This window comes from Xiphias gladius, chromosome 3, assembly GCF_016859285.1.
Source record: "Xiphias gladius isolate SHS-SW01 ecotype Sanya breed wild chromosome 3, ASM1685928v1, whole genome shotgun sequence".
NCBI lineage: Eukaryota > Metazoa > Chordata > Actinopteri > Istiophoriformes > Xiphiidae > Xiphias > Xiphias gladius.
The window spans coordinates 16,210,713-16,233,623 of NC_053402.1; the positions used below are offsets into that span (position 1 = coordinate 16,210,713).

At 43.7% G+C, this 22,911-nt stretch overlaps 4 protein-coding genes across 10 annotated transcripts; 2 read left to right on the top strand and 2 right to left on the bottom strand.

Annotated features, from left to right (window-relative positions):
- Positions 1-258: 258 nt before the first annotated feature.
- On the bottom strand, positions 259-3,271 carry LOC120785802 (fructosamine 3 kinase related protein). The gene is made up of 6 exons (XM_040120750.1): positions 2,934-3,271; positions 2,493-2,644; positions 2,221-2,312; positions 1,935-2,017; positions 1,665-1,787; positions 259-1,559 (listed from the first exon to the last, which is right to left on the bottom strand). The coding sequence occupies exons 1-6, from the start codon at positions 3,072-3,074 to the stop codon at positions 1,221-1,223; spliced, it is 930 nt and encodes a 309-aa protein (XP_039976684.1). The 5' UTR covers positions 3,075-3,271; the 3' UTR covers positions 259-1,220.
- A 7-nt stretch (positions 3,272-3,278) lies between these two features.
- Positions 3,279-5,509, top strand: arl16 (ADP-ribosylation factor-like 16). The gene is made up of 5 exons (XM_040120763.1): positions 3,279-3,490; positions 4,332-4,387; positions 4,461-4,577; positions 4,672-4,787; positions 4,951-5,509. The coding sequence occupies exons 1-5, from the start codon at positions 3,373-3,375 to the stop codon at positions 5,114-5,116; spliced, it is 573 nt and encodes a 190-aa protein (XP_039976697.1). The 5' UTR covers positions 3,279-3,372; the 3' UTR covers positions 5,117-5,509.
- Positions 5,510-5,740: 231 nt separating this feature from the next.
- epn3a (epsin 3a) lies at positions 5,741-17,143 on the bottom strand. 7 transcript variants are annotated; one of them, XM_040120721.1, is made up of 12 exons: positions 16,885-17,143; positions 15,799-15,908; positions 13,775-14,526; positions 11,244-11,362; positions 10,400-10,477; positions 9,850-9,939; positions 8,909-8,992; positions 8,524-8,653; positions 8,094-8,261; positions 7,885-7,980; positions 7,532-7,768; positions 5,741-6,974 (listed from the first exon to the last, which is right to left on the bottom strand). In XM_040120721.1, exons 3-12 carry the CDS (start codon positions 14,364-14,366, stop codon positions 6,682-6,684), a joined length of 1,887 nt encoding a protein of 628 aa, XP_039976655.1. In that variant the 5' UTR covers positions 14,367-14,526; positions 15,799-15,908; positions 16,885-17,143; the 3' UTR covers positions 5,741-6,681. The 7 variants fall into 7 exon arrangements, with proteins under 7 accessions (XP_039976655.1, XP_039976629.1, XP_039976640.1 ...); XM_040120695.1 differs by having other exon boundaries at positions 13,775-14,529; XM_040120706.1 differs by lacking the exon at positions 16,885-17,143 and adding an exon at positions 16,673-16,746 and having other exon boundaries at positions 13,775-14,529.
- Positions 17,144-21,357: 4,214 nt separating this feature from the next.
- Positions 21,358-22,643, top strand: rasd2 (RASD family member 2). Its single transcript, XM_040123702.1, has 2 exons — positions 21,358-21,898; positions 22,126-22,643. Exons 1-2 carry the CDS (start codon positions 21,358-21,360, stop codon positions 22,641-22,643), a joined length of 1,059 nt encoding a protein of 352 aa, XP_039979636.1.
- Positions 22,644-22,911: the final 268 nt, after the last annotated feature.

A 22,911-nucleotide genomic window follows, 5' to 3' on the forward strand; every position in this document is an offset into this window, starting at 1 on the left:
TAAAACAAAAATATAAAACATCTTAAGTGTATGGGCGCATCAAAACCTGAGAGGAACAGAAGTTCTGAGTAGGTTTTAATAAACTGCAAATAGAGTGTATAATAAAAAAATACACATAAACAAGTATACACGTATAAGCAAAGTAGCGATAAAAAATAATTACAAGATGACTAGGTTTATATGTTTATGTTAATAAGTTGCATGTGAGTTTTGCATGGTACAGCAGTCTTAATAGCCTGGGAGAAGATTCTATTGTTTATCCTGGAGGCAGGGGTCAGTCAATAAGAGGGATGGTGAGTTCTTTACGATGATGGAGGACTTACTGTTTGACCTGCTACAGGTTTCAAGCCAGACTGATACAAAAAAGAGCAGATTAGGACAGAGACTTTGGCTCATACCAGGATTTATTGTTGGTTAAGCAATAGATAGCAGATATTGCAATGAATCATTACTATACAGCAACATTTTGTATGTGTATGTAGTGTGTCGGTCTGCATGACATCAACAGTCAGGCTATTATAATGTAGATTAAGGATATAATATTGCATTCGCAGGGAAAATCAAATGTTCTTTGCACATCAGTACAATTCAGTCCGGTGCTGGTCAAACACAGGTAATGCAAAAGAATAAAAAAATAAGAGTTTTTGCAGCATAACAAAAATCTCAGTTTTAAACCATCTTAAAACTTCTTGGTATATGTTCTTTCAAGTAAGAATGCAAAAAAAATACACAAAACACGTGGCTTACTCTCCAACTAGCAGAAACTGTTTAAATAAAAACCAAGGAGTTTTAAGTTGGTCTAGTACTGAGTTTGCGTGCTAAGGCCTTCCTTCTTTCATATAGTATTGCATGTTGAGGTTTATGTTTGATTGTAGGTAACCTACACACAAGTAACAGTAGAAAAATACTGAATTTTAAGAATACTAGTTAAGTTTAAGTTCTTGTTAAATCATAAATTTGAGGACATTAACTGGAATATATGGATTATGTTTTCCCCATTTTGAAAGCAAGGTGGTGTAGGTGGAGCAGTAAGGGCAGAAATAATTTTGTTATGTTGATTTTGTATTTTACATACATTACAATGTTAAAATGTTATGTTTATTGTCTTCAACAATTAGCCACACTAGTTTTGGTCAAATTAGCATCTGTCAAAATATATCTATAATACTTGGCTTGCATTTAAGACTTGTGAAGCTTTCTACAAGTGACTGTGAGTGCATTTATTTCAGCAGGTTCTTCATAATCCTTATTGAAGAGCCTCTGTAGCCACCACCAAAGTGGTTCCAATGATTCAGATAGTGGAAGAGTTGGTAAAGCTGGTTTCTCTTTGCAAAGCCTGGTGTTTGAGGAATCTTGTCATGGTAGGCAGAATAAAAATAGCTGTTGAAGCCACCAAACATCCCTGCAATACCCAGCTCAAACTCTGAATGGCCATAGAATGAAGCAGGGTCAAAGATGACTGGGCCTTCTGCAGACTCTGCCACATTGCCTCCCCATAAATCTCCATGGAGGAGAGCGGGGACAATCTCCACATCTGTAAAAAACTGAGGGATCTTAAGCTGTAAATAACAGAAACAATATGTAAGTTGCACTGTCATAGTATTGATAAAATCATAAAGATGTGTACAGGTTTTGATTCAGATGGGGGTCAAAGCAAGGTGCACCTGTAGCTTGGCCCATAGTTCTCTGGCCTCCCTGTCTCCATAAGATTTCTCCACCATGTTAAGCTGGTGCTCCAGCCTCTGCAGTGAGTAAAATGTCACCCAGTCATCCTGCCACTCATTATTCTGGAGAGATAAGGAAAAAAAGAAGGCTACATTGATACTGCTAAGGATGAATGTAAGAGACTTAGAGACCATACATATGTACTACATCTTAGAGACTACAATACAGTCCAGTTTCACATAGTATACAGATACAATATATAATTTTACCTGTGCTATATATCCACAGCATGTAGTTACACTAAAGCCAAACTGTCCAACAGCAGCCACCTCCGACTGCTGAGCTCCTTTTCCTGTGTAGAATAGAACAATATATTATATAACTTATATATCACTAAATCTAAATTCATCAAAAATTTACACTCTCACTTAAAATGTGAGAATTTATTGCTATTCATTCAAGTCAAGAATGGTCAGTAGTGGCAAGAAGAAAAAAGAAAAATTTTGTGCATTTGTCTGCATTTGCATGTACTGAAGTGTAGTTAAGGTCACTTACCCAAAGTCTGCTGCTCTTTATTTAATTTTTCCAACTGTTTCTTGTTGTGAAGATGCAGGTCTGCCAGCTGCTCTCCTAAGTGCTTTGAGTACCTACACATTGGATTTGGAAATAAAGGATTCATTTTTTTGTTTGTTTTAAAAAAAACAAAAAAAAAAACAGGACAAATAGGCCTCTACTGCAGTCTGCTGTATTTACAAATTGCCCTCCAGTCTAACCTGTATACAGTGGTAATGACACTGATAAAGTACTAAACAAATTGTATATCTTACTTGCTAAGACCTCTCATGTCCAGATGCTCCATCACAAATACACATCCTCCTGTGTCAAGCTCAATCACCTTCACAGGCTTGGGGACTTTTACAGTTTCTGTCTTTAAAATGGCTTCCAAACTGGCCATCTCCCCATCAAACATCAATTTGGCCTGAATAAAACCAAAAAAAAAAAAAAATGTTTTATTGTTGGTATTTGGGCTGGTGAGCATTTAGTTTGCATGTTCGCGAAATTAATAATAATTAGACCATTCTTCTTTTCACAATGTGTGGACAAAGTTCAGTGGCTTTTAGAGGGTGTAGCCAGAATTGCTGAACAAATCCTATTCACTGATGTGCTGTTCCATCGAGACTAATAGAACATATGCGATCCAGACATCAACTAACACAACTACACTATATTAAATTAAATATTAAAATAAAAAAATAATTATAAAATACCTCGCTCTTGTGATTTATCTTCACAAACACTCTCCCAGTGTCAGTATCATAACTCTGGCCCTCGCTGATACATCCACCTCCTGAGTGACCAGCTGACTTCAGCATGGTTGTCCCCAACTCTTTCTTTAACTTAGCTTCCATGGTTATTTCCCAAAAACAATTATTCAGGAAATACAGTGGCGCTAATACCGACAACACAGCACAACTGCAGTGTCAGATGTCTGGGGGGCGTTTTCAATGTTTTCCGTCGTGCGAACCAGCGATGACTCTTACTCGACGATGTTAATCTTGTTTTGCTTCCGTTGTATTTATACGGGGGTGTAACGGTAACCAATCAGAAACAAGAATGGAATCATTGTAGTCTACTTCCTCCTATCACAGCGAAGTACAATGGTCGTGTGGCCGTCGCCATGGTGCCAGGTCCTGCTATATCGGCTACATGCTATCACAGGCTTTGCTATGTTCCTGCTGGAAAACCGAAATGACCAAAAATGAAACGTGTTTGCTTCTTGGAGCGACTGGCGTCGGAAAAACCCTGCTCCTGAAACGTCTACAAAATATCCTTTGTGCCTAGCTGAATGTTTGAACTAGAGCAAGAGGCATACAAGTACTGTAAACTGAAAGTCTTGTGTATCTTAAATATAGCTAATTTAGCCTGGTGAGCTGTAGTAGTAGGTTTAAAGTAATTAACCTTAATACGTATATAAGCAATAAATACTAGCTGGCTAATGTTTTATATATTATGTACTCAGTTGTCAGTTTATTAGGAACACCTAGCTAAAACGAATGCAGTCTAATTAAACAGTTCAGCACTAAATCCTCTCTCCACGAAGGTTATAATGTTCAGCTTGTGTTAAAAATGTGAAGTGTTAAAGAGGTGTTGATTCAACTGTATGATCATTTTGCAGGCCGCAGTTTGTGGTGCTGTTGAACTGTATTGGATTACACAAGGGAGGCGTGCCTGTTGTTTCGCCTACCCTCATTGTTTTGAATGGGGTGGACAAAGTAATAGGAACACCTGCCAATGCACTTTTACCAATAAACTGAAAACTGAGTTCATAAATTCCACCGATATCGGTCGACACCCTCATGTAATTTCGCACCAGTCTGAGTACAAATGCAGTTACAAAACATTCGTGGACATTCATATGAAGTGTACAGGCGATACGGTACTGAAGTAAAGTAAAGGAGGTTAAAATATTATTTCATATGTTCTAAATTACATACCCTTAGAAAAACAGATTACAATAAAATGCCACTTTCATAACCGACGAAATACTATGTAAACAGTTTAAACAGTTTTAATAATGTGCCAACCTAATTTTTCCCTTTGTATCTGATAAGCTTTACTCACGACGCTGGCTCCTGTGGATTTTTTTCCTAACCAATTTTGTTTAGGGCTCAGTTTACATGGAATAGGTGAACTGGGGGCACCTCCTTCTACCCTTCCTACAGTAAGTGATACTGAAAGTTTTAATACGGACAGCCGATCCGTGTAAAGCCTCTAATCTCTCTAAACCTCCACAGGTAGGAACCAACCTGACAGACCTGAAACTGAAGAAGAAGAAGGTGACCGTGAGAGAGCTGGGAGGCTGCATGGGCCCTGTATGGCCCAGTTACTTCAAAGACTGCTCCTCTGTCATTGTATGTTTTTGTATTCATACTGCATCTGTTTTCAACATTCAGTGGAAGTTGGAATTATTTGACTGAATGTTTGTTTCTTTGTGTTTTGTCATAGTTTATGGTGGACTCTGCCAACATCGCTCAGGTATCCTCCTCCTGTATCCAGCTGCTGTTGGTACTCTCTGCTGAGCCACTGCGCAGTGCCCCTGTGCTTATTCTCTTCAACAAGAGGTGACACTCTAAGCATACACACCAATCCCTACATTCACTTACCATACATGCAAGATGTGAGAGTGAGAAGGTTCAACACAACATGTATCCAATCTCGTAATTCTCTTAAGTTCTTGTTATTGTGTATTTTCTTATTTTCATTTTTTATTCCACCCTTTTCCAGGGACATGCCCTGCACTATGAGTCTTATAGAGATAAAGTCACTGTTCAGAATGGATGACATCATTGCATCTGCTACTCAGCCAATCACAATACTGGAACTCAGTGCCCGCTCAGGACAGGGACTTCAGGAGGTGCTCAGCTGGCTGGAGTCCATCACAGTCAAGTGATCTATCATATGTTTGTTCCTTCAAAATTGATGCTGCTCTCTTAGGACTTTGAATAATGGTGTCAAGCCTGTTGGCAAGCGATGTCAGTATCCTCACTGTGCAAAGACTGTTTACACACCATTTTTAAGTGGACATAATGGTGTGTTAAGTGTTGGACTCACTGAAAAAATGACAAGACAAATGACAAGAAAACTGTTGTATCTTTGGTACCATATAAAATATGGTGACTCCTCATTAGGTGAATGGAGAAGGCAACGTATTAGTGATATCATGGCAGGATCGGATAGTTGTAAGGCTGGCCATTTTAACATTTGTTAAATCAACACTACTGTAGGTCTTACTTGCAGTTATTTACACTGGTCACTTTTACTAATTAAATTCTGGATAGATAAACAGGTATTTGCAGGGATTCATGACTGTCAGTAGCGTGATCATAGGACTTGTATGTCATTGTAACATTGAAAGAAACCTCATGCATCTCTAAGGACTAATCTCTGTCTGAAATAAAGTAACCCTTTGCACTTCAGTTGTAACAAATAGTAAAGTGTAAAGAAAAAATGTTATATCACTGATTACTGTAAAGGGATGCAGCATAGTAGTAATGATTTATTACCAGCAGGGGGCACAAGGTGCACAAAAAATATTGAAACTGGCACTGGGTGTGTGCCTTTGTTGTGATGATTTCATATCAACTGTATAGCTATCAAGGGACATGAGAAAATGCAAAGCAAGAAAAACCAACTGAAGAATGAGGCAGTGTTATGATAATACCCTTATATTTGATAAGAGTCAGTGGTTCACAAGCAATGAATAAAACTCAGGATTCATACATTTTCTAATGTTTCCTTTCTTATAGTTAATTCTGAAGTATGTACTGTCCCCCCAGACTATAATTTCATCCCCTTAACCTCAGCAATTCATTTCACCTTAGTAAAATTGTATATATGCTGATGTTTCTCATCAATTCTGATCCAACAGAAGCAGCACAAAGTGAATGATATTGTTTGATGCCGTAACATTTCAAGAGCTGGACATGTCTTTAAAAAACTATTGCAAGTTATAGAAATCTGTTTTTATCAGGAGACAGAGTATATGACAGCAGCAGCAGATCATACAAACACTTGAATGAGCAGCCTTACTGACTAACTGAGAAGCTTTAACACATTTGCATGGTTATTATGGCTGTGCAGAGACAACGAAAAACATTATCAAGCTGCGCTTTTGTGTAAGTTTGTATTTGAATTCAATTAGCAATAGGTTATGGCCTTATGGAAGTTTTACATGACACTAATATTTTGTGATACAGAGGTGTTATCTCTTATATCCCTGTTACAGCATTCGTGACCGGAGGAGCAGGACAGGCTGTTACAGTGAAGAGCAGAACCAACTTGCATCAATTCTAAGGGTTACTGTATTATACCACAATATAAAAACAACTAAGAATCGGGTTTTCATACAAGTCCTTGGGGCTGCAGTTTGGTCTGCAGTTTGAGTGATATTTCCAGAGCATAACCTAAAGGCATTCCTCTTTTTCTAAGATATTTTCTCTCTAGTTTAGTTGGTCCTCATAAGAAAGGGTTCTGAGTGCTCTGTTCAGCCTGTGATCCCTGAGTGCTGGCTGAAGAGAAGGGCAACAAGGGCTCAGGGAGGTTCCCTGGCAGGTCCAGACCAGGCTGGGTGGGGTGAGTAAGCGATGAAGGGAGGCTCGCAGGCTGGTGGCTCATGGGCAGAGGCAAGGAGGCACTGTACGGAAGAGAAGTGTGAGGAGCTGAAGAGGTGGAGCTGGAGCCCATTTGATTCAGAGTTAGTTTGGGCTGCTCAGTTTGGAACGGATTGCTGGGTGAGGGAGCACTGAGGCCTGGACAGAAAGAAACAGGAGTATTAGATTTACTTTAACCAATTCTTCAAATTAGATTTATCATTTCTGAGACTGGATCTAGAACCTGAAACATCAAACACTGTTAACATTTAGCCCAGTTGATGTTTTTGTAAGTGAATCTAGCACCCTAAAGTTGCAAGCAGAGAGGATTGTGTGAATTTGTTGATTTCTCCATTAAAAGGTTCAGTGTCAGCAACATACTCCTACGGTTTGGATACCAACAAGGAGCGTTTTTAAAAAGGTCCATATTTTGCAGCTGTATTACCATTCAGGTCTCTGCAAGTAGATTTTTATTCCATACAGAAATACAGTGGCTACATGGAAGCTAGGAATTCATCTATACAGTGCAAGTAAGGCGGGCTGCGGTACGTGGTTGACAGTACTGTACACATCATTTGCATTTAATGGGGTAAATTATGCAAAACACCAGGGTGATTTACATCTAGGGTTGCAGCTATCAAAGCACCCACTTTCCCCATCTTTCCCTGGGAGAACAAAATCAGTGTTGCACCTCTATTCCATAATCTAATAAATACCTGATAAAAAGGGGTTCTTGGCCTTGGCTGGGGGATTTGCCGGAATCAAGCTGTCCAGGTTTACCAAGGACGCTGCTGTGGGGTCCAGGAAGGCCTCAGGTGTCCGGCATGTACGAGGGCTGGGGGCAGCCAGGCTTTCCCCGAGACGTGACAGGTCAAAGAGCTCAGGACTGTCCTCCCCTCGGCCGTTGACATTCACCTGACCACCATCCATGGCATCATCAAACAGATCCCCATCTAACAGCAGAAAAAATAGAGTTCTGAGATTACAGGTATGTGGGATACACAGAACCACAGCAAGAGAATGAGAAGAGAGAAAGAGAATACAGTGAGTAAGAGAAGGTTTTGTTTACCAGAGGGACTTCCAGTTCGGGGAAAAGGTTCCCTGACAGCTCTCTCAAGTGCTGTTCTCTCTGATGGGGCTGAGAATGGATCAACTTTTGAAGAGGCTATAAACATAACAAAATGTAATATAATGTAATTATTGTGAAATATTTTAGTTTAAATATCTCCTACTTGTCTTTGGCTGAGCTGTATGAGTGCATGCACATCACAGGCTCACCTGTGTTCGCAGGCAAAGCCCACACACGGCCTGCGGCGTCGAGGTTGGAGACATTGTTCGGCAGGGCATCCCAGGGGGCAACTGGGGGCTCCCATGGTGGTGGAGGGCTGCTGGGGGTTGGTGGTACCATCCACGGAGAATCTACTCTTGAGGTGTTAGTGCTGCCTTCTTTAATAACAGAGAGAGAGAGTATGTTTATCATAGCATGTGACCAGGACAAATTTTACTGTAAACATGAGGAATTTTCAGACACCACAATGTTCAGTAAATCCCTACTGGAAAAAAAAAACTGATACCTGAAATTGATCCGGCTACAAATGCTTCTGTCCTCAAAGAATTAATATTTTACGATTCTAATTTACTACATATTGTTTACGCTTGGTGCTTAAACACTCCAGCGTTGGTCACGGTAAGCTAACTCAAGGCTCACCGAGGGAGTCCCAGGGGTCTGAGCCGCCCGGCTGAGCTGCTGCCTGGTGTGCGGCATTATTCCAGCGATGGTCACTAGAAGGCAGATTTGAGGGCACTGCGAAAACATCAACCAGGTCCATGAAGGCAGTCTGTCCACATAAACAAGAAGAAAAACCTGAATCAGGTCATGATATTGCTTCAGCACTCACTGACAGTTCTCTAATCATAATGATGACAACACAATTGCATAACTGAGGGTTGAGCTATAAAACCTCTGCCTGTCATCATCATAAAGCATCATAGTTGACTTGGTTATAATCATTGGGCGATAATTGCATGTCCTTGAATGTGTGGTTATATTTCATCACCCCCACTGAGACATTCCATACCCCAATAATTCATACCCCGCCTTTAGACTCCATCTGACGTTTGCTCTCCTCCAAAGCTTTCTGGAGCATCGACTCGTCTCCTTGGCGGCTCAGTTGTTCCTGTCAATAGATACAGTCATATGCCACATGCCTTCAGTCACATGCCTTCGGGACTGACAGCTCCCAGCCATATTCACATATTGTCACATCATAATATATTTATGACTCAGTTGCAGCATACGGGCACAAAAGCTAGTTTGTATTTTTCCTAGGAAACATATGACCCAGAGATAAATGTTTTCAGTGGGCACAGACCAGAAAATTCTCCGGTCAAAGAGAGGAGAGCATCACTGTGCCCTCCAACAGAACAGTTCTATTGTGCTACAGTATACTGACACAGTGAGAAAGAAAAAGGGGAGCAAAAAGACAAAGAGACAGAGTGAGGTGGGGTACAATGGTTGTCTGGCATAATACAACAGAGTGATAGCTATACAATGTTTTTTTTTTTTTTTAAAAAGGCATAGCGAAGGAAGCAGGTGTGGAAATAAGATAAACATTTTATAGAGGGAAATAATTATCAATCAAAAGTAAATATGAGAAAAAAATAGTGGATGAGTCCGTACTACACTTAAAGATCAATGAATGTAAGGTGGGAACACACTACATCCATCCCAACTATAACCCTGACATGGCAATGGTGAACAACATTTGAGATTTTAAGAAGTGTTTCAAGTGATTCAAATCGAATTTCAGATGGTTATGACTGGAATCTGGGTAACTCTGATTGTGACCCCATTAGACCTGGGTATCATCAAATAACTGAGTGTGGTTATCTAGAGCTATAATTTCCCAAAGTTAGTTGTTAAAAGTATGATCCCAAGGGTTCCCACTTTCAGGGTTGCAAAATTCTGCAAGAGTGTTCCTAGCATGACAAAGCAGCAGCTCCACACCTCCCCAGTAACCCCAAGCAACCCTACCTGCTGGTGCTCCTCCTTGCTCAGGCTCAGGGCTAACTGGAGCTGGGTTTCCTCATCCATATCCAGTGTGGCAGGTGCACGCTGTACTGGCTGTGCGGGTGTTAACCGGGAAGAGAATTGCAATCAGTATTCTGTCTACAAAAGTGGAAATCATTCTTGGACTTCCTCACAGTGCATTGCATGCAGTTTTACAGGTGTCCAAGTCGAGTAAAGGGAACAAACCCTTTGCCCTTCCATGACACCACACCGGAAGAGGTCAGAGTGTCTGAGATGGGTATCTCCTAGTACTGGACTAAGAGGAGAGATGTAGTGGTTAGTGGAAGAGAAGGATTAAGCCACAAATAATTAGTCTTTCGAGAAATTTGCGTGTCCTTTTGCTGTTTAAAAATGAGTGAGGGAGAAGAGGGAAAGTGAGTAGTACATGCAGTTGTTTCCCAGAAGAACAAAAAATGGGCTGTGACTATCGTTTTAGTGTATAGAGCAACAGGAGATGTGCTACAGGGCAAATAATGCAACGGAAGGATCAACCCTTGTCCCAGTGTACTTATACCTTCTGTGCCTCCTCCTTGCTGAGACTCATAGCGATCTGGAGCTGGGTCTGTTCATCAATGTCCACAGGGGGAGGTGGCTAGGGTCAAGCAGGAAGGATTAGGGGGAAGACTAATCAAAGGGAAAGGTAAAATCACGCTCGACTTTGTTGAAGTGATTCACTGAGAAATAATTAAGAATATACAATGATTTGAGGTGATTCAAAAGAGAGGAGTAACACGGAGATCTAATATATGGATCTCAATTTGATCAAAAAAAAAGCTGATTTCTTTGATTACTGAAGCGGAAACTGCTAGGCACAAATAATATATTTGCATAGAAGCCGAGCAGAAGTCACAGAGGGCAACAGCTGCCCTTGCCATGGAGACTAGAGCGGGCTGTGGATGCTTAGAAGGGGATCAATGCACACATCCTGTCTGGCTTCTCACTATTTCACTCACAGTGTCCTCACTCTTCGGCATTGCTAACACTGATTGGCCAGAGTGCCGTTATTGACCACATCAGAGACAGACATGATGATATCACTTTCTGTGAAAGGTTCTGGGAAATGGTGGCGTAGCAGAGGCAGTAGGAGTGCCTCACTACCATGACTGACAGTGTCCAAGGATATGTGTTGGAGCCCTTTAATGTTTTACTACAGAATTGCAACATAACATGTCAGGAGCAGGGCAGCTAAGAAGGCTCTTTGTGTCAGGCGCATGTGCTGTGAGGACAAGTGGTTTGTGCTCTGTGTGTGTGTGTGTGTGTGTGTGTGTGTGTGTGTGTGTGTGTGTGTGTGTGTGTGTGTGTGTGTGTGTGTGTGTGTGTGTGTGTGTGTGTGTGTGTGTGATTCCAGTTAGAAGTACCTTTTCACTTTCCTCTCGGCTCATAGCCAGGGCCAGCTGCAGCTGCAGCTCCTCTTCTCCACTGGTCGTGGGCCGAGCTTGCTCCAGGTCTGGAGCAAGTTGAGGGGAGGAAGAGGGGGCTAGTCGAGGAAAAGAAGAGCAGAGGGAAATGGGTGTTTACCGAGGTAGGGGGAGCAGAAGGATGTATACAGAAACATTAACAGATGGAAATGAAGGAGAAAGGAGATGGAGAGCAAAGAAAGAAGCACTTTAGGCTGATTTTTTTATGACAAAAAAGAGCTGGCACTGTCGTTGCATGTTAATTTTTTTTCCATTGCCTGTTGTTTAGGGCCTTTGCTGGCATTGCTTGCCACGGTCTGCCTAACTCTGCCTGCACTGAGAACAATGGTGCGCCTGTGTGGAGAGTTAGGGTGGTGGAGGGGGAGAGGAATGGACGGGCTGGAGTGGGGCCCACCTTATTACCCTGAATCCTCTGGGTGGGATTCAGGTCCAGCCAGGTTTGGGGAGGGGCTGGTGGGGGATTGGCAGTATACCAGTCTGGGTGACAGGCTGTGGGTCATGGGGCTAAAACAGTGCAGCAGGCCACACGTTGGCAAAGTGAGGTCTCAGAAACCAATCATTTCCACTTTGCTGCCCTTCACTATCCCTGTCTGAGCTGGAATGCTTGCTGGCAGTTAGCTGCTGCCAACCCCCTGACCTACACCCATGCCATCCATCAGCACAGACACTTCAACCATGCGCTGGTGTCCAAGAATCTCCAAGAGACCACCACAATCTTCCGTTTTGCATTTGAAGCCACTCAGAGCAGAGCAAGAAGCTGTGCTCTTGTGCAGTGTTGCAAAAATGGAATTACTGCATTTACACATACCTGCACATAACACATACGCTCGGACGCTAACTCACCTTTCAAGAATTTAAACACCTGCAGCACACCTCTGAGGTACTCATTCTTTGTCATCTACAGCAGGCCTTTTTAAGACCATTCCTATTTGGATAAAGACCAAGTGATTTCATTTGCAATGATCGCAGGAGTGTGAAATTATTACGGTTATCCAGCATGAAAGCCAGCCTCTGTATGGTAAACTTAGCATTTTATAGTGTTATCAGATGTATTCATTTTTCTGTGTATTACAATGCGTGCTTGTATTGCAGCATCACCGAATCCCAGATCGAGAGCTTGGAGAATGTAAATGGCCACATGTTTCCACTGGCGCACATTCTGACCCAGAAACATATGCAAGAAACATCTGTCAAGAGAAAAATGTATTGGTCAAAAAGGGACTTTTTAGGGATTAGTGGTAATAAAACGGTCAGATACCATCTGTGGACAGAACTCTGTTTACACCATAAAACAGGCCTCAGACATCCAAGTATAACAGGATAACCGGTGCCTTCGTGAAGCCACAGCTCTGCTATTGACTAACAACTTCAAATCCGAATCAGAAAAACTTCATTGATCCCCGCCGGGAAATTGCTTCGTTACAATTGCTTAACACGCAGTTTGGACAGAGGAACGAAATAAGTCGAAAAGTAAAAACTACTATTAAATAGTAAATGCACAAAAAGTAATGTGTGGGGAAGAATCGCAAGGCCTTTTAACATTAGCATACAGCAAGTCCACCATACACCTCACGGAAAACACAAATGCAAAATATATGGTACACACCAACCACACAACATTTACAAATGCCACATACAGCTAATTGCTGCTTTTCCACAATTTGTTTTGACGTTTAAACTGTTTACTGTAGTTGATAAGTCAATGACATCAGATGTCCTAACACGAGGATCACATAGGTCTTTTATTATCTCAGAGTAGTGTGACAAATAGTATCACCGCAAGTAAACATGGTATCCAGTTGTGGTTTCACATTAGACCGAAACAAGCACAAGCAGGGCCTCCTCTCTTTTGTGAATCCAGTTTAGCTGACGTGACTGTAAACAGGAGAATGACAGGAATGCAGATATATCCAACTGACAGTAGAGAGCAAAACTCAAACGGTTTTTCTATTAAAAGGCAAAGAACAAGCAAATGATACTTATCAAGGCTTGATTGTTGGAATGTGCTTCTGGTATTAAAATAGCATTTACGTCAGTGAGAAATCACAGGTGAGACCTGATTGATGCACATATCTCAAAAACAGAGATTAGAAATATATAACTGACAGTATCTCCATAAATATTCCCTATCCTGTCATCAAATGGAAAATCTTGATGAAAATCTTGGGGTGACTGATAAACTGAGAAGTAACTGCTGTCATTCTGTTGCTTTCATCATCCACAGAAGCCCATCTGATTTTATCTGATAAACACGTGACCAAATAAACTCATGACCTGTCATGTGTGCACTCCTGCCAGATGACACAGGTGACACACCACGGGAAATGTTCAGGTATCTTTCGGATCATTGTGTTCCTTCCAGGAACTGAAGTAACGTTACAGCTGAAGATGAGTGTGCATGTGTTTCATAAAAGGGTGTATCGGGCCAATTCGAAGTGGATGTATATACGGGAGATGTCCGTGCTACTCACAGTGAAAGGAGGACGGCGATCCTCTGCAACTCCCGAAATCATCCCCGTAGGCCGAACTGGGCTGGCCAGTACGGTTTCCTGGGTATGGAGGCGGCAAGGCTCCAGAGCCTAAGCTACTGGTGACCCCCGCCATTCGCGTCTTGGTCTTCAGCGCCTGGCTCCTTTCCCTCTTCAGCTTTTCCTCATCCCTCAACAGAGCCACCAGTTGCTTGGCCTTCTCTCGGACATTGATACCCTGGTCACGTCCATCCCGATCAATGTACTGGAAGTCTCTCAGTGTCTGGATGGTGTATATGTTCTCTCGGCACTCCTGGGCCACACGCTCCGAGCCTGTTTTGATCAGGTAGTCCAGCAGGGTCAGTGCCTTATAAACGTGGCGCCAGTTTTTCCCGTGGTCATTGAGCCGCTTCCAGATCATACCCATAACCTCAGCGAAAGCCACTACGTTGAAGGTCAGATCTGCGATTTCGGACATCAGCGAGCTGGAGGGTCCCCAGTGGTCGTTGGAGGTGGCCTCTCGGACCTTGATCTCAGCCTCTGTGTAGTTGTTGACCATGTTTTTCATCTGCCGGCGGAGCGATGAGGTCTGCATGATGGCAGTGGTGTTTTACAGGCGGCAAAAGAGAGTCTAACAGCAGGCCAGCCCGCTGTGTCGCCTCAGGCAAGGTGGCTCGTTAGGGATCAGTTCAGCACAAATATGCAATGAAGTCGTCCTCCTCTCAGCAACTTCAGTGGTCGCCACAAGTGTGTTCCTGCTGGAGAGGAATGCACGTATTAGATGTACAGAAAGATTTGAACCTGTAAAGGTTTTATTATTCTTATGTAAAACAATGGAGAGAACGTTCTCTCACACAACAAACACACCACATCCTCAGTACTACTTCTGTATGCCAATAGTAATAGTGACTGCAGCTCCCCCCCCCCCCTCAGTAGTTGTGTTTGGAAGGAGAGAGGAACAACTTAGCACCTCCAGGCAATGTGGAAACATAACACCTAGACTCAGTTTTCCCTGAGACAACTTGAAGAGGTCTGTGTGCGTGCCCACAGTGTATTGCTCCTAAGTAGGCAATGCCCAGTTCATCGGCTATTTCCTGCATTCAATTTCACTACGTAATTTTTTCCTCCCTGAAAAGCAAATATTACTTTCAGACCGAGGGACTACAACCCAACCTGCCAATGTCGAAATCTGTGTTTTACCTCAGAGTGTTATCAAAGACGGGAGGGGCCCCACCTCCCCTGTTTTATCGACCTGATTACATCACCACAGCAGCAGCAGCAGCAGCAGCAGGGGTTCGGAGCGTTTGAAGACTCAACAAAACTCTAACAAAACCGCTGAACTCCTACACAGATAGGCACACAGTAGTCCACCAGAATCATCAACAGTTTGCCGTTTCTGAATTTTACTTAGTGCAGTACAATATCTGTTACACTTCCTTGGACATGGAGCTGTTTTGTCCTGCGTAGACAGGGAAGTAATTCAGTTGAACCAGTAACTTTTCACTCCCAGATCTGTCTAATCTAAGCCCCGAGATGAATGAACAAAATGAATCAGTGGCTTCACTTAAGAGTCAAATGCTGTGTCATGAGTAAGCACTTGCAAAATGTTAAAAAGGGACACGAGAAGATAGATGTGCTTTAAAATGGTTGGTATTGATCCAGTGAAATATTGGATATAATAAAATTGCTTTATGACGGGTGTAGGATTCCTTTTGTGATACACTTTGCATTTATTAACGTCTAATGCAGAAACACTGATACTGTAACAAAGAAAGGAAACTGAAAACATTTTAGTTTAAACTCAAACTCAAACATCTCAGTAGACAGCGGTCACACTACGAATAAAAAGGTGACTGCAGCAGGTTTGCCTGAAACATCTGACACACTATGAGAGAGCTTCCTGTGCTGTCAGAGGGCTGCAAATAGATTTTTAAGTGGTAGTGAGACTGAAAATGTCTGTCCCGCAGCTGACCACAGGTTCAATCTCCAAGTGGCGACCGATGCAGGCCCGGTTCAGCCCAGCTCACCATTTACTCCCATTAACTCCTGCTGCTTCCTGATTCCTGGTACTTCTCGACTGGAGCCAGCGTGAGGAATAACTCGAGAGTCAGCTAAAGTGGGGCCTTCCCGCGGCTTCCTGTAAACGAAAAGTCGTCAAAAGCGGAGAGGGCGATTTTTTTTTTTAATGCAGCTAATGACAGAGAGAGAGAGAGAGAGAGAGAGAGGAGAGAGCAGCGCTGTGACGGGAAGATCAAAGAGTTTGAGTGGAAATTAAATTCTCCCTCCGGCCAGATTTCTAGCCCGATGTGGATGCCTCCATTCGCCTGCTGTCGCACTCGCGCTCACAATGAAGCTACTTGTCATTTCTCTGGCACATCTGGCTCCGTGATTTAGACTAACAAATTCTTATCCCATTATCACGGCTAGCGGTGGGGTGGGAAGAGGCAGCACCCGCTCCCCACCGCCAAACACACACACACACACACACACACACACACACACACACACACACACACACATTAATAATCTGTCTATCGAACACACACCCCCACTCTGTCTCTCCTGGCAAAACGGAGATTTCCCACACAGTTCGAGTGTGACTTGTGACCTTGACATGGTGACACATCTCACTGGATAATTAACGTACTCTGAAACATACTTTGGAGGATTCAATTAATCTGTAAAAGACGTATTCTTGGCTCTGATCCGCGCGGAAGACCAAGAATATCAAGCGAGAGTACATCATTTCCTAGCCCTCTCTAACTCTACCTATAGGAAGCGAAGTGAAAACTGCTCCCGGATCAGGCCTACGTGCTCGTCCAGGTATGTTTGATTGTGCGCTACAGATGTGCGAAGTCAAAACAGCCGACCACTGGTTGAAAGCCCCGGTCCCGACTCAACTTATTTCACGGACGTGTCCTCTCCTGTCCCAAACTAGGACGACCGGGCCCGTTGCCGTGCACGTTGCGTCGAATGGGATGATCGGGTAGGTGAAGCGCGTGTGACCGTGACTCAGCTACGTTCCCGAGGTTTGAAAGTTGAAACCCCGACAGAGCAAGAAGAAAAGACTAAATCGCAGCGACCCGCTTCGCCGCTTCCACTTTCCCTCTTACCTTCATGTCATAGCACGTCAGTGAGGTCCCAGCTTGGGGAGGCTTTGGGTGGAGGAAGAAAACGCCTCTCGACATATCCCGTAGCTTTCGGACAGGGAAAAGAGCCCGTCTACAAAGATCCTTAGAGCACCGGAAAGGAAAACATCCGTGGAGAACCGTATGTAATAAGAATGACTCCAAAACCGGTGCTGATTTGTTATTAAACTAAGTTGTGTGTGCATATCACAAATCCAGGCACTGGGCTTGCAGATGGCACAGCGCCCCCCCCCCCTCCCAAAACACACACACACACACACACACACACACACACACACACACACACACAGTAAAAATGGATGGAGAGGGAGGGAGGGAGGGAGGCCCGCTCGGTGCATGCAGAGTCAGACTTAACCCTTTCACTGCCTGATGGAAACGCATCTGTGCTGACCGGGAGAGCAGGTGATCAGAGCCCACTGAGGAAGTCCCACACGGCATTATACCGTCACAGGAGCACAACACACACAATCAATGGACGGACTGTGTGGTGCAGGCAGAGACACGACCATTCAAATAAACCTGCTAATGCAGTTTCTCAGTTCCCCAAAACACCACAGTGATCCTGTATTCAATTTCAGGAGATCACTGTAGAAAAATCCCTGCAATTATAATATCTGAACATCACAGGAACCACACACATATATAGTGAGAGAATATGGTAACGTGGGTATAACCTCAGCACAAGCCCTATACTTTCCTACACAGATACAACAGATAAGCTGTGCTGTAACACTTTCTAGCAGAGTGAGCGAGCATGTTATCCCCGAGGGATTCTGCAAAGAGCCACATTTCCTTTTCAGCAACTTCATCATTGAATTTCTGCTCTTTACTTATTTATCACCGCTAATGGGATGTTGTCTGAAGACATGCCGCCATGCATTATGCACGGCCTGAATCTCCCTCTGTATTTACACTGGAGTGCACTCAGTGCCCGGGCCAGAGTCACCTCCAGCCAGCCACAGGTCGTGTTCGAAAGTACGAGAAGGATCGCATCACAATGTTGAGTCAATGATGATTACCTAACTGGGGAAGAAGCAGCAGGAGGGAACAGTGGGCCTTGCGGCTGGTTGACTGAGCAGGATATACAGGAAATACCAGCTCCACCTTGACACAACAAAGGCACGGCTCTTGGAGACGACAATAGGGTAACGTGTTCAGAAATCAGAAGCTCCTCGGGCAGGGTGAAACTAGCTCTTGAAAAGTAGTTTGGGAGATTTTCCCTAGGTCCTGATAGGAGGTTCAAATAAGTTTGAAGAGGGCTTTCCTAGCTGGACATTTGCTAGTGGTGGCTCCCCGTTTCATTTTCATGTGACTCCCACTGATCAGATCAGACGAGCTCAACCTCATATACCTCCTCCGGCCCTCCTCCTCTCTGTCTTGCCACCCCATGGCTTTATTTCTCCTGAAAACAGATGCCTGAACAGTCTTTGTTTCCCAACAAAGACTTGGCGAGGTCATGGGGGGTGGGGGGGCGGTGCGGGAAAGGCCTGGGAATACAGAGGGGGAGGTGAGAGGACTGATAAGTAACACCAGCCTACTACTGCACGGCAGTGACGTCTCACAGGAGAGGAAATCTGACTTCTTGCGGGTGGGTGTGTGTGGGTGTGTGTCTGGTTGAGAGCGAGAGAAAGATTAGGAAAGACAGAGAGAGAGAGAGAAAGGGATTTTTTTTCATTTTTGAAGTTCATGATTGTTGCTAGAGAAAGCAACACGAACGTTTGTAATCACTGGTCAATTTCTGTGCACTCCAGGATCTTAACTCTGCAACTTTAGCTTTCCTGTGTGGCACTCACTCCTCTTTGCTGCCATCTACCGGTATTCTCCGGTAGTGTACGTCGTGCTCTCCTCTGGCTGCTTCTGAGACATTGAGGGCGTACTTCTACATTACCTGTTACTTAAAACATACATATCCGCTGACACTGTGATGTTAAGTCTGTTATTGATGCGTTCGTGTCTTGGCAAAGATGTCCTCAGTTCATAATCAGTTCTAAGTATATACGGAGATTTACAGGACATCCAGGTGAGGTATGGGAAAACACAGGGCAGGCAAATTCAGTGCAGTACAGTGTAGTGAAGGATATGAGTAAATAGTCCCTAATTTGATTTAATAAAAAGTGGCGGCAAACAGAAAAAAAAGCCGATGTTCAAGTTGAGATGAGTTCGTTCCAGGTATGCGGTGCATAACATGAACACTGCTGATTTTCCATGTTTAGTTTTGACTCCAGGGACGGTTCGCACACCTGTCTTGTATGACTGGAAGGCGGCACGGTCCACAATGTATTAGCAGATCAGAAATGTATTTTGACCCTAAACCATACAGCTCTTCATAAGCCAGCAGCAGTATTTTAAAGTAGTAAAGCAAATTAGTATTTCAGGGGGAGGATAGGACTGATAACACTAATAACACCAGCCTACAACATATTACTGCACTATAACTGTATTTTTTTTGGTTATGATTAGTTTTGTTTATTTGCATTTTATTTCGAATCTCATTTTTTTATAGTTTCATTGATTTTATATTGTTATTGTATTGTGGTCTTATATGTTGCTCTAATGCAGTTCCTTGCCTTATGTAAAGCACTTTGAATTGCCTCCGTTTCAAACTGCCTCTCTCTAAAATGACCCTGACTGTAATTTGATGTCCATAAAAATCCTGCTTCTAAGCAGTTCTCACAATATTAGAAATAGTCATTAAGTATCAAAGTGACAAAACCATGTTTAGTATGTTTTTTGAGCTGTTAGAGGGGGGCCCGGGGTCTTCAGGACACCACGCACAACGTTAGAGTTAAGTAGAAGGTGTTAATGTGTGTTTTTCATGGCGTGTTAATCTCCAAACTGAGGATCCATGTAGCAAAAATACCCACATTAGATTGACAGATAGATTCTTTCCAATTTTAGAAGTATTTGAATGACCAACTAGGTGTGAGTACTGCAAATAACATTACTTTATGCGCTTCAAACACAGGTTGGTGACAAAATGTTTGTCTTCTATCAATAAATCGCCATAAACATTATGGCAAAGTAAATGTACAACTCTTACATTTTCCATTACAACACGGTTATTGGCTGCAGCGCTGAACTGCATTTGTGGTAATGAGATTGCACTCTCCGTGGCAATCAGCCTCTCCTTGCTCTATGACTGCATATCCAACACATTCTTCAGGTTTCCAGGAAGAAACTATTAAGTGGGCTGTCCATTCAGAGTGCCCCGGTTTGTGAAAGGATGGTTTGACGGGGGAAAAGCTACAGTTATTTCATATATCCTGGTTCCTGCCATGAACTCATAAATTATTTGCGTTAGTGTTCAGTTCAGTACTTTAAAGTCAGGCAAGGTAGGATGTGTCCCTAAGCTTTCACTGTCTTCCCTCGCTAAACCTTCACTCTAAAATAAGAGTATATCTATTGTTGAAAATGAATGAATTCGTTTTCCTCCCCATAGAGAAAAAGGATATGATTTATGCCCTTATAGTGAACCACATAGTAATATTTGTCTCGTGGGTACACGGTGGAAAACAAAAATCAGATTACTGTTGCTGAAGCTGGCAGTGCTGCAGAGGACTCATCACCAAGCTTCATGAATCACAGAGCAGAGAGTGAGCTGTGTCTCCTGTCATAACGCTCGGGCCAAGTCGTGATCACTGCAGAAAGCAGAAAGGATTGTATTGTACTGTTCATACCGGACTCGTGAATAACAATATGCCAAATGCAGTTATGTCAGGCGGTGCAAGTAGGCTACGTATTCTCCAATTACCTCTGTTATCTAAACACTGTGTAAAGGGTCATATGAATATTAAAATCCATATTAGAAACAGGCCACAGTAAAAACCGAAAACCCCAAATAACTACTGTCAACACGACAGAATTCTCAGAGAAGAGAATTAATAAAATTAATGTGTGCTCACGCTTCACGCCTCCAGTGTCCACGACTGCAGGGATTTGGGTAATTATCTGGACACTCTGTCCAGCAGTTCTTTCATCCGTTTATCCACAATGAGGCAAGAAACACCTGCCGGTGAAGGTGCTAAAAATAGACTAGTGCCTCTAATTAGGTTTGCACGGATCAGACTGCGTTTTTACACGGGTTTGTCTCAGAACAAAGTGTTCAAGAGCATAATTTACCTCGGATGGATTTTGGATCGTTTTGAACACATTTAAAAAGCCGGAGCATACCAAGCGAAGACTACTCTCTGGATATTCCCAGACTTTTCTCGGCAGTTCCAAGTGGAGTTCTAGTCTGCTTTTTTGGTTTGAGGCCTCTTTATGCTTCTATAAAAGGAGTGCGTTGTGGATGAGACTCTGTGACGCAGAAACAGCGCTTGGTGTGGGTGTATAAGAGACAACGCTCTGCGCCGTTTCCGAGCACACATGGAGAGGCAGCTGGGTCGGTAAGATTTTAATAGCCTCTCGGCAACTGGGGACTCCTGAAAGAACACAGAGATGAACGCAACCGAGAGGCTTTACCTTCCCGTTGATGGCATCCTCGCAATGTTCGACTCTCTCACCGGGCATTACCTATCACACACTGCGCACCCAGTCCTGCAGAGCACAGCCCTTACCCCGGTGCTCCAGCACCCCAAAGTCTCAAACATATCGAAGACAGGCATGGGCATCATCAAAACGGTTAAAGGGCGCTGGAGACAACAGGATAAGAGAGCGGTTGCAAGCAGATCTTCCAGTTCTGGCAATCGGCAAGTATCGGCCGATCGACTCCCAAAAAGGTCCGTGGATCTGCTGGAGTTGGGCCTGACCAAGCCCAGGAACTGTCACAGAATAGTTGTGCTTGGCGCGCCCAGAGTAGGCAAAACCAACATCCTCCAGCGGTTCCTGGGCGGAGAATTTGAAGAGCGCTATGAACCCACAACCGAGGACTTCCACAGAAAGCTGTTCCACATACGAGGAGAGGCATACCAGATTGATCTTCTGGACGCCTCAAGCGAGAGGGACTTCCCTGCGAAACGGAGGTTATCCATACTGACAGGTGAGCCGGTGTGGCTATTGACAATTATTGTATTTGTACTGTATTGTTGTATGTATGAAAAACTTAAATTTTTGTTTCTTGGAATATAATTTAAGGCATAGAAATAACATTATAACCTCGTGAAATTCATGGTAACACACAAGCCCCAAAACACTATGGAAACAGTGATTGTGTCCTTAAATTCGACCATGACATTTGGTGATCACTGCTGCTCTCTCTGTGTCCAGGTGACATCTTTCTGCTCGTCTTCAGTTTGGATGACAAAGACTCTTTCAGCGAAGCCTGTGAGCTGCTGAGCGAGGTCAAAGCTGCCAAGGCAAAGTTACTCAAAATGAAAAGTGCCGCGATCGTGCCGGCCGTGGTATGCGGGAATAAGGCGGACTTGGTAGCGCAGAGAGCCGTCAGCCGCTCGCAGGTGGAAGAAATCCTCGGTGAGGACGTCTCATTCTTCGAAGCCTCGGCCAAAGACGGTTCCGGACTGGAAGGCGTGTTCAGAGCCCTCGCCTCTGTCGGCGGACTGCCCGCCGAGACCAGTCCGTCACGACATCGGCTCCTGCCCATCCTCGCCTACCGGTCGCTGTGCGTCGGCCAGCGGGGCAGGAGGGGGGGCCGGGCGCGGGGACTCGGCGCGCCCTGCGCCGCCCTGGACCCCCTGGCGCGCCGCCCGAGCTTCACCAGCGACCTGCGGCTGGTGCTTGGATCAAGCACCAAACGCAGCAAACCAGAGAAGTGTCAGGTTCAATGAACTGGGAGCCTTCTCGATAAACTAATTGTAGTAGTATGCTGCAATGTCACATCATGTAAGGAGTTATACTCTGTAGCACCTGGCTGGACCAGTGCATTCACGTTTTGTTTTTGTATATGTTGCTATATCATCCTACAATAAAACGGATTCTTTCTAAGTGTTACGTGTGCATTTTCGTCATCTGTTCCACCAATCAAATTCACTTTTTTATTTTATTTTTATAAATCTCAGACGTGTATTTCTTTTATGAAACAGGAGATGGAGGCGG